This window comes from Actinia tenebrosa, unplaced genomic scaffold, assembly GCF_029948245.1.
Source record: "Actinia tenebrosa isolate PJP-AT-01 unplaced genomic scaffold, QUT_ActTen_1.0 PGA_scaffold7__59_contigs__length_16204524, whole genome shotgun sequence".
In the NCBI taxonomy this organism is placed as follows: domain Eukaryota; kingdom Metazoa; phylum Cnidaria; class Anthozoa; order Actiniaria; family Actiniidae; genus Actinia; species Actinia tenebrosa.
This window is the reverse complement of record NW_028292584.1, coordinates 2,533,757-2,548,811: the sequence shown is the minus strand read 5'-3', so window position 1 is coordinate 2,548,811 and position 15,055 is coordinate 2,533,757. Positions and strand designations below refer to the sequence as shown.

Below are 15,055 nucleotides of genomic sequence, written 5' to 3'. Positions count from 1 at the left end.
GTCATCAGGAATGTTGCTCTCATGCGAGATATTACGAATCGTGATGTTCATTTTGTCTTCAAGCTGCAAAATACAAAATTTTATAAAAGAGTTTATAAGACATTTATATTATAGCGTCATTTACTACGTCTACCAGAATCCCTTGTATACTTTCTTTTGTTCAGTTAATTAGCACCAATTGTCTTTACTATTCTCATGAGGAAATACAAATTTGAACTCAAAAAAATCGCGAAGCATTTTGGTAGTGGTAGTCATGATGCAAACGGCCTATTACTAGTACGACTTTCCCACTCAGTCTTGTTATGATTATCCTTATCATCCTTATTATCATTAGAGTTTTTTATTTTCATTGTCATTGTCATTGCACTATTTATTTGGCATGAATATGTGGATAAACGCAGCTATTTCAACAGTTGCAATACTCACAGAAATTTTATTAGCTCTGGAGTCTTCTTTGACCATGCAAGGCACATTTTTTCTGCCCAGTACTGGTGGAAGTTGATAAGCGAGAAGAAATATAGCAATGACATCATCCGCCGCTCTTGCTGAGCTCGAAGCATCGATTTTTGCTCCTACTTTACCAGAAATGGCTGTATAGTTCAAAAGTATGACACCGTGGTACGCTGAATCACTGGGTTTAAAACTAGAAATAGAAGCAAAAATGAACAAGATGAACGAGATGAAATAAGGAAAAGCATCTTCGTGACCACCATTAATAGTTCTTCCATTCTAACTTCCTTGTATTTGCTCTTCTACGTGTTTTTTGTTTACACTTCCTTTGCTTCATTCTTCTATCTGCTTTTCCTTCTTCCTTTCTTTTAATTTTTTTACATCTCCATTTTTCCCGTATCTCCGATGATTCCCTAAGCCTTTTCCCTCTTGTATTTCAACCTCTCTCTCTTTCGCTACTATTTCTCGATTTTCTTGTTTTTCTCCTAACCTTCTATTATTTTCTACTTTCCTACTACTGATTTTAATTTCTCCGTTACCTCTCTCTCTCTCCTTCCTCTTATTTCTTCATTTCCCCTCTTTCATTCCATCGTTTTTCAATTTCATCCATTCTTTTTCTTTGTACTCTCCATTCCTTCTCACCCACCCCCTCCCCCCCACTCATCACAATTTACAAACAAAATGTTTCCTCACTTGATTCTCGATGTTTTTCCAAGTACGAGCGCAGACGATGGAGAAATACCACTGACTTCGACCCAAGAACTTCCGTCATGGTAGACCAATGAACCACTTACGTTGGAAATCGACGTAATTGCGATAGTGTTTCCAGATGGAAACAGAGAAGGAGTGATTGTCTGTAGTTGTTCAAAGTACCAAACCGTTTTATAGACGATTTTGGATTGGGGTGGTAAGCAAGGAATGGTGTTATTGATACAGCCTCCGAGTATGGGACACTTCGTTTGATCTGCAAAAGAAAAGACATTGTGTTAGCTTCACTGAACCATAGGAATCCCAACCCATTTTATGGTCCAGAACCCCCTAGGTCCAGAACCCAATCAAATAACAATATAACACTGGTACTTACACGGTGGGCATTTTCCCGGTGCAAGACAGTAGTCTGAAGACCTGATACAGCGGCTGGTCTTGATACAAAACGTCTCTCCAACAGGACACTGCGAGCATGGAGAGCCTTTTGGAATACATTTACGACTGAGATAAAAGAACAAGTATTAATATAAAAACTATAAATACAGTGTGTGGACTATTCCACTCGAAATCCTTTGAGATGTGAATAACGATGAAACAACCACCGTGTTGGTTGATCTAACAAGAGAAGCTAATGAGGAATGCTTTGTTATCGTCAACCAACATGGCGGCTATGACGTAACACGCGCATGCCTCATATACAATAAGCCCTGCTCAGGGCATTTGTATTATGGCATCATCAATTTAAAAAAAAACCTGGAAGACACTTTGGAAAAAGAAAAAAATTCGAAAAGCATTATTTTAAGAAAGGTGGACAAAGCAGCACAAAAGAAGTTGTCTTTTGTCTTAATGAGTGACTTTAAAAAAATACAAACTAGGGAAAACGCGAAGATCACTCAACACCTTAACAACAACGATTACCTATTTTTACTTAAATATTCTCATCTCAAAATCCAGGAATTTCAACCAAACACGTGAAAGGGAGACGGTGGAAGGCAAAGCAAGTAATAAATGAAATATTGAAATGAGATATTGATGAAATATTTGATAGGAATACCTTCGTTTCGCTACATATTTTTAGGAAAAAGGACCTCCTCAATCTACCCCGAATGCATTCCTGCAGGTTCGCCAAAGAACAAAGTATTTTTACCTTTTGTCGCATAAGTAAAATCCCTCATGGCATGGTTCTAATTTTCTTTCGAGACATTTTGAGAAGTTCCTGTTTGCTCCACACTTGAAGCCACCGTACAAAGTTTGTGGACAAAAAACCTTTTTTAGTTGGCACGGAAGAAGAAAACCTGTTGACCAAAACCACACGAGAAAGGTTTATTGAAATGATAGGACACCCTTTAAACGAAAGGCTAACGGAGAGATATATATCGAAATGGTACAACACTTTTCTTAGATTGGGGAATCAAGTTCTCACTTCTGGGGTCTCGGGTTTGAGTACCTGGACTCTACACCACCATGTAAATAGAGTTTGTCAGGTCTCACTCTTCTTCATGGTCTTTTCTCCTGGTTTTCCGGTTCTCCACCCTCCGCAAAACCTTCTCTAAATTCCAAATCGATCTGTGAATTAGCCGCACCCTAACTTTAATCAGCTCAGGGGTAACTTGTTTCAGGGTTTGGTAAAATTTGACGTCTTTTGAATTCTATCATTTATTTTCTGCTTTCAAGAGCATTGTGTATTTCCACAAAAATAAGCCAATGAAAGTAAAAAAAATAAGACCACATCTCTTGAATATCTCCCATCAAATAGAATAGTTTTACTACTAACCTGTGCCGTTGTCAGAAGCGCCAGTGAAGTTCAAGGCAGGGGAATCTTTACATGGGTCTCCCTTCTTTACACACGCGAACTGCTTTGGACAGAAGTCATGGTGAGGTCCACAAAATATATCAGCTGTTGAGATATTGTGTGTGGCATTCATAGCAAGAAGAGGGATGGGGATTGTGCAGTTGTCCATGTTTGAGATACACGAATATGATGCAAGGCAGAACTTTTTGCCAGCAGGACACGCCATTCCAAATGGACTAACACTGGTATTTCCGGCGTTCATCCAGTTTTGCAAAGCTCTCATGGTGCAGTTGCTTGAACTCGGTATGCAGCTCATCGTGAAGAGACAGAAGCTTTTGCCTCCAGGGCAGGACCCACCCCAAGGTGACTTAGCAGACATTCCATTATCGTCCAAGTTAATACCACATGGTTCAGTTTGACATTCGTTAGAGAAAAAGCAGAATTTTTCTCCCCGTTTGCATTGCGGGATGGTGCCATTATTCTTTCTGGTGAAGTACTTGGTCAGGTTTCCTGGTGCGTTCACAATCAATGGGCAGACTTCATGTAGCTTTCCACACGCATCGACCTGTTGGAATATTTTTCCACATGGTGTATCCTTACAAGCGTCCATCTTGCATTTCTCTCCCATTCTGATGCATCTGTATCAATTGTAAATCGTTTGATTTCAAATTAAACATGAATAAACTATTTGCTGCAAAGGGGTCATGCATCAAACATTTACATGCAAGAAAGTTTCATTTTATAGCCATGGCTGAATCATATAAACCTATGAAATTATATGATATTCAATCCCAAATAAGTTGATTCCATTCCAGACACTCTGCCCACAAACCTCTGACGTATTTCGGGTAATAAGCTTTTGTATCCGTATTCCTCTATTTACATAAAAAAGTTAGAAGTTACAGAATTAGAGGTTACATAAAGTTTAGAACAGTTAGTTACCTATTGCGGTCGGGACAGAAAGTTTCTCCTGGTGGGCAGCAGTGATCAGAAGCATTGATGCATCTAAAAAAGCAAATTGTGAGATATTTAAACAAAAATAACAATAAAGTCATAGTTATCTAGGATGCCACTAGAATACGTAACACGATCATCAATGATGTCATTCTACCTATCATCAAGAACGAATGCGTTCATCACCAATAAGTAGCTTCATGCACTGCAAAACATCATTATCTACACAACAATAACCTCGACGATGTTGTCACCACCATCATTGATGCCATCGTCAGTTATACAGCATCATCATTATCTTCAATATTATTCACATTAATTTATCATTATTATTATCATCACCGGCAACCAATATCCAAAAGCAGGTAAAATGGCCGTGAGTCTAAAAGAGTGTTTAATTCTAAAGCTGCCGTTCGAAACACTAAAATTAACGTTCCACTTTTCCATTCAAGTTTTTTAAAATCTTTTTTGCAAGTGTTGGATTAATACCACACCATAATGATGTTTTCAAATAAAACTTTTCTATATTAAACTCTTAGTTATTTGTGAGTTCAACGTATTGTTGGCTTAATGACACAAGATGATACTGTTTTCAAATATTTTTCTAGTAAAACTCTTAGTTATTTGTGAGTTTACAGTAGTGTTGGCTTAATGATACAAGATAATACTGTTTTCAAATAATATTTTTCTAGATTAAACTCTTACTTCTTTGTGAGTTTACAGTAGGCAAATCGAGGCGCAAAACAACGGTACTTGGTGACATTTCGCGTAATCAAGCACTTGCCAAGAACTGGGAAACACTTGTCAACACCATACTTTTTACGTTGACAAAGGGGATTGGAAATCTTGCAGGCTTGCATCCAACCTTTGATAGGAAAAATATGCATGATTGCAAGGTAACAAGCCAAGATGAACGACATAAATAGAGGGTGATAATTGAGTAGTGTATGCTTACCGGTTCCTGTGTCGTTTACTCCAGTGTAGTTCAAATTAGGGAAAGCATTGCACTGACTTCCACCAGGGACGCATTTCAACTGATCGAGACAGAAATCATCGTGTCGTTTGCAGAGATCGTCAATGTGCGAATTATTTCTATTAGACGATCCGTTTCCATGTGGAGTCATCAGGTTGTATTGGCATGAAGCATTGGCACTGATGCAACTCATCGTGGCAAAGCAGAACTTGGTACCAGCATTACAGACATGACCATTTGGACCATACGTCATATTACCGTTCGTTATCCATTCATATATTCTTCGAACAGAACAGACAGCCTCACACTGCATCGTCAGACCACAAAATGATTTCCCTCCAGGACATGACATTCCCCAAGGGGTACTAGGGTTTTTGTTTTTGGGGTTTGAACTGTTGTTGTGTGGAGCACTGCTGTTATTAGATGGTGCACTATCTAACGTACAGGGAGTACCAGAAGGGGTACATAAACCACTGAGAGGACAGTAGGTACCGTTGCCATGACAAGCCATTTGGTTGACGGCAGAAATTGCATGTGAGAAGGTCGAAGCGTTCCCATTCACTAAAGCATCACAAACTTTAAAACGGCCTCCGCAGAGATTGCTGGACTTGGAGAGCGTGTCCTTGCATGGGTCTGCACTTGGTGGGCAGGGGTCTGATGGACCTTCATAGGGACAGGGCTCGTGGAAGGGAATGCATCTGTTAAATTCAAGAACAAACAGAGAATAAATTTATTGGTATTTATAACTCAAGTGATATAAACAGATATTTCCGTGCTTTTGAGGTTTTAATGTTCGAGCTCAAAGCAAAGCAAAACAATCAGTTAACCATGGATAAGCTTAGTTTTGTAAGTGAAGCATAGTCGGTTCTTTTCTGTGTGTATCTTTAATGTAAAAGCTTTACTTTCAAACAACAGCCCTATCGAGACTAATTATTTCTGTTAAGAGCCTTACTTTGCTGGAATTTTGAAAGATGATCTGATAAATATTGTAACAATATTCTTAGTCTCACCTTCCATGTGAATGACATTCGTAATGATCGCGAGGACAGCAAGTCTCGTTGCTAAACATACATCTTCCGGCTCCTTTACAGAAGGTCTGATTAACACCACAGGATGGTAACGTAGCATTTGGTGATGTTGCGTTTGGTGATGTTGCGTTTGGTGATGTCTTTGGTGGTGATGGAAGTGGTTTTGTATGATTATTTCCCTTACAGTGAGAGACTTTGGGAAAGCAATGAGCCAAACCAGCCAGGCTACGAGTGCACACACTTTGCCGTACTTGACAAAGCTGCTTCCAGCCTATCACCAAAACAAACGTTAGTAAGTTATTCTCCTCATAAGTACACGAGCTGAAAGTTAATTTTCAATGAGACAGACTTTCTGAATAGAGCATTGAGGTGCAGATGAATAAGAGTGTTTGAGAAAGTTCAAAACTTGGAAAATTTTTAACTTTAGGATGTAGGACTTGTAATTATCCCATTGTTTGGTAACTTACTGAATTAGTTTCGTATTTAAGTCAAGAACTTTTATAGAACTTCCCTATGAAGTACTAATGGTCTTAAAGGAATGACATGCGGTTTTAAAGTCTATGAAAAACAATACGCCTTCCAAATCAAACTCTGATCCTTTGTCTATGGATCCTTTCCAGCATATTCTCATAGCAGCTCATTTTGGAGGAAAAAATAATGAATTTCAGTCGGTTTAAATTGTGTCATCATCCGCTGGATGGGAATTGCAGGGTTTCGATCAGATGATCTTTAAATCTCATTATCTGCTCCAAATGGTGGTCAAACACTGACCCCTATGTGCTGTCAACCACAAAGAATGCTACTCAAAGCGCGTGCGATGCAGCTGATGAACATTCTGCACAAAACGACAAAAGTGACGTCAAGTGAAAACAATCACTGCCAGGGGTCTAGAAAAACAGTAATCTGAGAGTTTTTACGTACCTCTCCCAGGGTCGGGTCGGTTAGTCATGTTTACAGCTGGAAATGCATTGCAAGTGCTGTTCATAGCAATGCACCCTCCTGTCTTGCCGCAGAGTTTTTCTTTGTTCTCGCATGGCGACCCGGATGATGCATTGAAAGGCACTTCACACGAAGCGTTTGCAGAAGCAATACAGCTCAATGTCGCTAAACAGAAGGTCTGTCCAGTCGAGCACGACTGTCCGTAAGGTCCATACGTCATGTTTCTATTTAAATGCCAATCGTATAGAGCCTTCAAGGAACATGTAGTGTTGACTGGAAGACATGACATCGAGATTGAACAAAACTCTTGGCCTGCACTGCAATTGGCTCCCCATGGGGTCACGTTTTTTCCAAACCGAGAAGCGACTGTGTCGACATTACAGGTTGAATTTGGTGCGAGACATTCTCTTGTCAAAGGACAGAAAACCTGACTACCATTACAGCGATTGGCTTCAAAAGAACGAATTTGATGAGATGCATTGCCATTCTCGATTGCAGTACAGATCTCATTGAGAGAGCTACAGATTCGATGCGCCTTTACTAATTCAAGACAGGCGTTCAACTCTGGTGGGCATCCATTCTAAATTGGAAGAGAAACGAGAAAATTATTAAATTAGTGTCCCTCAGTTTTAAGGCCAAATCTTTTGACACTGAAATAAAGTTTATATATTTACATATGAATAATGATATTTGTTCTTTGCATAAGAAAATCATTAAAATTATTCAAAGAAAAATTAGAAAAGTAGATGTAAAAAGATGTGTGGAACCTCTAAAAAACTATCGCTAATCTCCACCGCAAAGTACAGCAGTGGCGCAGCTTAACGGGGTCGAACCGGCTGCTGAGCACGTGAAGCGCATCTGGCAGCCATATATAGGAAACTATATTTAATGTTTAAAAAAAGTTTCGTGGAACCTCGAGGAAGGAGTTTGTCAATTTGCATTGACAATCATCTTTGTTCATTATTGATTTATCCAATATCTCATATTTTTATTATTCTTAACTATCTATTTTCTTGAGTAAAGTATATTCTTGCTTTATAATGAATACTACATACATGAGTTTCCTAAGAGTATAAGGACTAAGAGCACGTGGAAACGGCGTTGTAGTCGACTTTAGTCATACTAAACTAAAGTGATTGTCTAGTTTTTTACAGGTATTCCATCGTCTTATTGTGACAGAGTCAAAAGACACTATTTTGGACAGTAATTATTTAGTCATAAATCTATATTTTTAATTAGGAATGCCTCGTGTACACATAGGAATGTAATTCTTTAGTTAACTGTTTGCGTGGAAAATGCGTAAGCAAGAAATAATTTCCGTACGTAATTACATTACAGTGAGTCATGCCTAGGTTTGGCGCTTGTTTACGTAAGTTCGTGTTTGGGACATCCTGTTTGCGCCTAGGGCGTGCAACATTGCATAGGATGTGTAAGGTCTTAAGAATGCAGGTTTTTCCATAAAAATAGGCCCAAACTAAGCTTAAATCAGTGTAGTAAAAGTTCTTGAAGACGTTGCACATATCAAGACAAGGAATTCTCTACGATGTAAAGGTATGAATCTTTGAAGCCTTTTACACTTATACCTAGGATAGATTTAGGACAAATCTATGTTAATATCGTTAACTAGTCGTTATATTTTATAGCTTAGATTTTCTACATATTTGTTAAGCATTCGTTTCATGTTGTAGTAATTCTAGTCGCATTAGCGCGTAATTTAGTACAAAGTTATTCACGCAGTAGTAAATTAGTAATCACGCTGAGTGTATCTTGTCTTTTAAACTCTTTAAAACGTTTACTATAGGATCGCTACCGCCTTACTCGCTTGTTTAACCTTTTTACTACGATAAATAGCCTTAACTGCGGGATAAAAGACCTTTCCTTTCCAACCTTTAATTTGTTCGCTACTTAAACTCTACGCCAGTAAACACGACGAACGACGTAAACGAATGAACAAGCTTTAATAATGAAACGTAGTCGCAAGATGGCCGACCAATAACAACAGTAATGAACAGGCCTCACTGGCGCGGGCGCGCGCGCATGACAGGCACAAATGTCCGCGGGCACAACGGGCTCGCTGGCGCAGTATCTTCTTCTTCCTTATTTTCTGTTAATTAACTGGATAACAAAGTTATTATGGTTCATACATCTACAGGTCGCATAATGTCTCAATATAGGAAGTAGTCCTTGAGGTAGGCTGGGGGTTTGCGTGTTCGTTGTGGTCTCGAGGGAGATTCTTCGCTGCTGAGTTCGTTGTTGATGGGCAGTGGGACGGTGAGAGTGACTTGCGAGGGTGGTGGGTCTTGCTCAGTTGTTTCTGGGGTTGTGTTGGTGTCTTCTTCCGATGCGTTGTCTTGATTGTTTGGTTTACACCAGCTTGGTAAGTCAACTTCGTATGGGCGGATAAGTTCCGATGGGGGTGTTGGTGGACTTGGTTCTTCTGACGCTAACGTTGGGTCTACGGTGGCGAAGTCTTCGTCGGCATCGTTGTGGATTACTTGAGTACTAGTGTGGGAGGAGGCGAGGGGAGCGGGAACGGCATAGCACTCACATAGCTTGACCTTGTATGATGTGGCGCGAAGTTGGGATCCGGTGAACTTCTTAATGTAACACCAAGGGTCGCTCACTTCTGTAACGATGTAGCGGTCACGAGCACGTAGTTTGTCGCGGTCAGCGATCAAATAAACTATGTCTCCCACTCGAATCTGTGGCTGAGGTGCGGCAACTCCGTGTTTGTCTTTGGACTTTTCGCTGTGGGGATGGTTAGTGGACCTCTTCTGGTGCTGCGCTACTATATTCTGGTAGTCAGATAGTGGGAGTTGGTCACAGGTGTATTGACTGCGCTGTGTCCATAGTTCACGAGCGGAGAGACCTTGATGGCGTAGGCGAGAGTTGAGACGAGCTGTTGCTAGTGCGAGGCCAGTAGAAGTAATGGGTCCACCTCCGGGCTCCTGTCGCAGAAGCTCTTCTTCTAGCTCTTGAATAGCCTTTTCGGCGACTGGGTTCTTATTCTTATTCTTTATGCGACCAACATCGAGCCAAATGTTCAAGTGTTTTAGACCGTCGTTGTTGCTAAGAGATAAGAAGCTTGGTGCAGGGTCTACTCGAATGACTGCTCTTGGACCGTCCAAAGGGTGTAGTTCCACAATGAGGCGTGTAAGGGCGTCGCGCAGGGTGTCGTACTTTTCGTCTTGTATTAAACAAGTGTTGGTGTAGGATGTCGAACACTCTCTGAGTAGTAAGATTGCTTGTCGTTGTCGTTTGATAACGTCAGCAGCGAAGGATATGCCGACGACGTCGGGTGGTTCTTCAGATGATTGGCTTACGAGAGAACTTGGAAACTTCCGTAAGGAGGCACATGGGTGGCATGACGAGGATACCCTGGTTAGGGCACTGTTCATGTCTAACGCAAAGAAGTGGCGTAGTACAACCATCTGAAGCTGGTTGCGAGATGGATGGTTTAGACGAACGTGGAGAGCTGTGAGAAGACCATCAAGTACGGACCGTGGTACTACTATTGCCTCAGATGAGGGGGTGAAAGGTTGGTTGCGTTTGACTACTAGAATGCCGTCTTTGGAGATGGACGTTACGTTTAGATAGCGTTTGATGTCTTTTATGTTAGTCAGTTTCTTCGAGGGTCTAGTTCCTTGTTTCAGATGGGCATGGACTCTGCGGAGGTCGGGACATCCGTTTTGGATTTCTCGCCATGCTGATCTCGTGGTGAATGGAAGTGACTTGGTGTTGTCGATGATGTCTTGAACGGACACGTCACGGACGACAGAGTCTTCTGTTTCTTTGATGAAACTGCACACCTGGCATGTTGGTTCTTGGCACTCTGGAGCGTTGCGGCTCGTAAAGTCTGAAGGGAGGTTAGCCGTACCGGCCAAATGCTGCAACGTGACTTGATATCGGCTAACGGTAGTTAGGAATGATGTTACCCGAGGGCTTGCGGAAAATTCGCCGCGACAGAGTTTATTGATGGCTTGGACGCATGGTTTGCTGTCAGTGAGTACGCAAGTACGGTGTTCAGACTGTATTATAAACGGGCTGAAGTGCTTGACGGCCGCGGCGATACTCAGTGCTTCAATTTCACAGGGCAGCCAGTTGACTTGGTGTTTGCGGAGTTTTGCGCTGAAAAATCCGGCAAGATAGAGGTTGTTCTCACGGGACACATATAGTGTTGCTCCGAGGCCACGTTTGGTTACGGAGCCGTCTGTTACGATCCATAAGGAGTCGGATGGACGTGGTAGAGCGATGGCTTTGGTTGACGTGAGGGCCTGCTGAGCAGCTTTAAACTTGTGGAGAAGACTTTCGTTCAACGTAAGTTTGTCTTGTGACTGGAGACCCGAGATTGCGCCTTCGAGGGGGTCGATTAGGGAGGAACACTCTGGTAGGACGCGGCTAAGGACTTTGTAGGACCCGATAAAAGAGCGCATGCCTTTGACGGTAGTTGGAGGAGGACAAGATGCAAGAACCGCGACGCGATGAGGACTTGCAGATAGTTTGCCTTGGGACCACACCCATCCTAATATGGTGGTGGACTTTGGACAGATGACCGTTTTAGTTGGTGAGAGTCTAAGGTTGCACCTGTCAAGCTGTTCCAGGACCCGTGCCCAGATAGGTAGAAGGTCTTCGGGGCTTGCTCCTCCGCAGTACAAGTCGTCTGCTATCTTTGCCACGCAGCCTTCTTGGATGAAGTCACCGAGTACTCGACACATCATCTCTTCGAGTGCTGTTTCTGAGCCGGGCATTCCCATTGCGGAGCGGCAGTAAACGCGTACGCCACGAAATGGTGTGGCTACGCCGCAGTACTTCCTGGATTCTTTAGCAAGGGGTATTTGGTAGAAGGCGCGGCTGAGATCAGACTTTATCAGGAACTTCCATGGTGCAATGGTGCGTAGTGTGGAGTCAACGTCTGGCATGAGTGATGGTTGGGGTTTGCTGTAACGTCCCACGTCTGCAAAGGCAGTGACGAGGCGATGACCGCCAGAGGGTTTCTTTATGAGGAAGGAGGGGTTCAGGTATTCTACTGCCACGTCGATATCTTCGGGTTTTTGGAAGACTTGGTCTCTTTCCAGTTGGTCAAACTTCTCTTGCAGCTCTATTAGTTGGTTTCGAGAGTATTGAGGAAGGCGCCCTTTACGTTGGGGCGGCTGTACCGGTCCCATGTTTACGCGGGCTTCTATATGGCCCGCTGCTCCGTTGTACCCTGGAATGTCCGGTTTGAAGACGTTGTCGTATTTCTGTAGGACCTTCTGGAATTGGTCACGCATGGAACTTGTAAGTAGCTTGTCTGGATCTAGACTTACGCTGCCTGAGGACGGCGGGGTAGGCTTTACTTCTGTAACGGGGAGTGTTGAGGGTGGAGCCGCTTCGGGAGGAGTCGCTGGGACGGTTGGGCGGGCCCAGCAGATGTGGTCGTGGCGTCGGACGGTGTATGGTTCGTCGGACGTGTTGGTAATTCGCACTTTACCTCCGACTGTATCTATGACTCGTGGTTGGGGCCATGGGTTTTCGCTGGGTGGAGGGCGTTTGAGTTGGGACGTATCACTACGGGGTTCAATGGCGATAGTGTTGTCAGTTCCCAGCTCGGGGGGGACGTCAACTTCTAGGTAATCTCCAGGCCAGATAACGGTGGTGGGCGACGATGAACGTAACACATACGACGTGGCGTGGCGTATGGTGTGAGCCTGAGTGCTGTGTTTTTCATCGGTGTGGTACAAGATGGTTTCGGAGCCTTGTATAGTTATCTGTTGAGTGGCTGGGCGAACTGAGATGTCGTTCGCGATGAGGAAGGGTATTCCAGCGAGTATGTCAACATCTATGTCCTCTACTACGAGGGCGTCGAGCGCGAGTTTCTTGTTGGAACGAGAGAGCAGGACGTGTACTTCGCCAATAACGGTCAGCGGTGTCGTACCATCGGCTTGCAATGCTTGTTGGGAAGACTTTTCGACGGTAAGACCAAGTGTCTGGGCAACGGACGCTTTAATCATGCTGGTTTCGGCGCCGGTGTCGAGGGTCAGCCTCACTGGGTGTTGTCGATAGAAGGCGTTGAGTAGGGGTGACCTTCTGGTGCTGACCCTTCGGGAGATGGAACGTGCGGACGGAAGGGCTGACGCTTCACTGTCAACTTGATCAGGTGCGTACAGATCTAGGTTATCGTCGTCTTCTTCTACTTCCTCTTCATAGTTGGTTGTCGAGCGAGTCTTGGCGAGGAAGAGTCTGTCCTCAGGAGGTAAGTAAGGGCACTTACTTAGGAAATGCTGTTGATCTGCGCGGCCTGCTTCTTTGCATAGTGGGCATGACCTGGGGCGTCTGGAAGTCGTTGGGCGGCGACTGTTTGGCAATTTGTTTGGTTCACGTGAGGCAGGGAATCTAAATTTTGACGCTGTAGCGCGTAGTATCTTAGAATCAGCGGCTGTGCGTAGTTCGTCAAGCAGTGAGTCCAACGCTTGGGAGATTTCTGGTTTTATCGATGCGAGGGTTCTGGAGCGAAGTTCCGTGCCATATCGTTGTTTTACGAGGTTTGGTAAGTCCGGGTGGATTAGTCTAAGCCAGGTGAGAACGATCATATTTTCAAGACTGGGTGTTGATTCCTCGTCGGCGGTTATAATCTCGCCATGGTGGGTGATATTGCCATTAGCGATGAGGAGATTGTCTTCGACGAAGGACATCAGTCGTTGAAAGAGGTCTTCTGGGCGTTCGTCATGTTCCAGTTTAATGTTATTAAAGTCGATAAAGTGTGCTCCGGTGGACTGGAACCCATAATGCATGCGAATCATTTGCCAGATGGAGTTGATAGATGTTGAGTTCTTGACAATTGAATTTCTAGAGATAACTGGGCAATAATTAGCGATTTGGCCAAGCATCAACTCCAGATGGGTACACTTTTGCTGTGCTGTTCGACGTCTAGCGACAGGGACTGCTTCACCGTCATCAGTAAAGCCTCTTAGAGGGCCTCGAGATTTCTTTAGCCACGTCACGGTATCACCAAGGAAGGATGCGAAATTTACGTCGAGAGATAATGTATACTGTAGGTTTTGTCTCCATGCTTCGAAGGAAGTGATTGTCTCGTTTTTAGTCAGTGTCCATTGTTTTGGTGCTCTTGTTGAAGTCATTTTTGGAGTCGATGGTTTGGGTGATTGTTGATGAGGCCGTGTGAATGTGTTTCGTAAGCTCTTGTGTACGTTTCTTGCTGTTCGTTTTCCAACCACCGTACAGGTTGGCTCGTTACGAGACTTCTGCTATTGATCGTTGTATTTATACTGTTGTTCGTGGGTCCTTTAATCGCTGCCACCACGCCAGTAAACACGACGAACGACGTAAACGAATGAACAAGCTTTAATAATGAAACGTAGTCGCAAGATGGCCGACCAATAACAACAGTAATGAACAGGCCTCACTGGCGCGGGCGCGCGCGCATGACAGGCACAAATGTCCGCGGGCACAACGGGCTCGCTGGCGCTACACTCAAGGTCATTGTCGCGACCGCGTGTTCAGTAAACCGTGTAATTCTTAGTTTGTCATAAACAAAGGTTAAAATACTTACCTAAAGCCATAGTTAACCTCTAGTCAATTTTTCCTATTGCTTTTTTCCATTGGTTTAGTTCATTTTAAACGGTTTACCGACTTGTACATTAAACTTTGCAACCTAGTAATTTTCACTCGCGTATTGTAAACACTGCTAATCAGTATGCAATATTCAAATTACCTGTGACGTAATTTACGTATTTCCGTTTCTAGTTATATCTAGCAAAACTGTATTTTATTCATAACTTTTTAGCTATTTAGATAAGCTACAAATTTATTTTATCTCATTGTAAATATTTTTCTTGTTTTCATTAGAGATATCCTGTAATCTCGTTCCCGTTTTTTTTTCATGTATTGTAAAGTTGTGTGAATTTTTCAATAAATTCTTTTGTCAAAACCACTTGCAATCTGATTCATAGCTGAGCGCCTTGCCGCCGGTTACATTATCACGATTCCAATTAGATAAGAAATAGCTAAAAAACAGAATTGCTACAAAAATTGTTGGGTATGTCTTGCTCATGGGAGAAAAAAACTTAATTGATTAATTCCGCCTCTTTTTTATGAAAGAATATAAAAGCGACGGCTATATAAAGTAATGTTTTGGGTATAATATCATGTCCAAAAGAAGAAGAATTAATTCTAAACCTCTGCTTGCATGGACATACAAGGAAAAGCATCTAGGAA

At 42.8% G+C, this 15,055-nt stretch overlaps 1 protein-coding gene across 1 annotated transcript; it reads right to left on the bottom strand.

The window, feature by feature from the left end:
- Nucleotides 1–8,858: 8,858 nt before the first annotated feature.
- Nucleotides 8,859–14,233, bottom strand: LOC148905337 (uncharacterized). The gene has a single exon (XM_089039993.1). It carries the CDS (start codon nt 13,957–13,959, stop codon nt 9,010–9,012), a length of 4,950 nt encoding a protein of 1,649 aa, XP_088896119.1. The 5' UTR covers nt 13,960–14,233; the 3' UTR covers nt 8,859–9,009.
- Nucleotides 14,234–15,055: the final 822 nt, after the last annotated feature.

Bases quoted from the DNA above. Each gene is read 5' to 3' on its own strand.
- LOC148905337 (XM_089039993.1), bottom strand. From the start codon at position 13,959: ATGACTTCAACAAGAGCACCAAAACAATGGACACTGACTAAAAACGAG.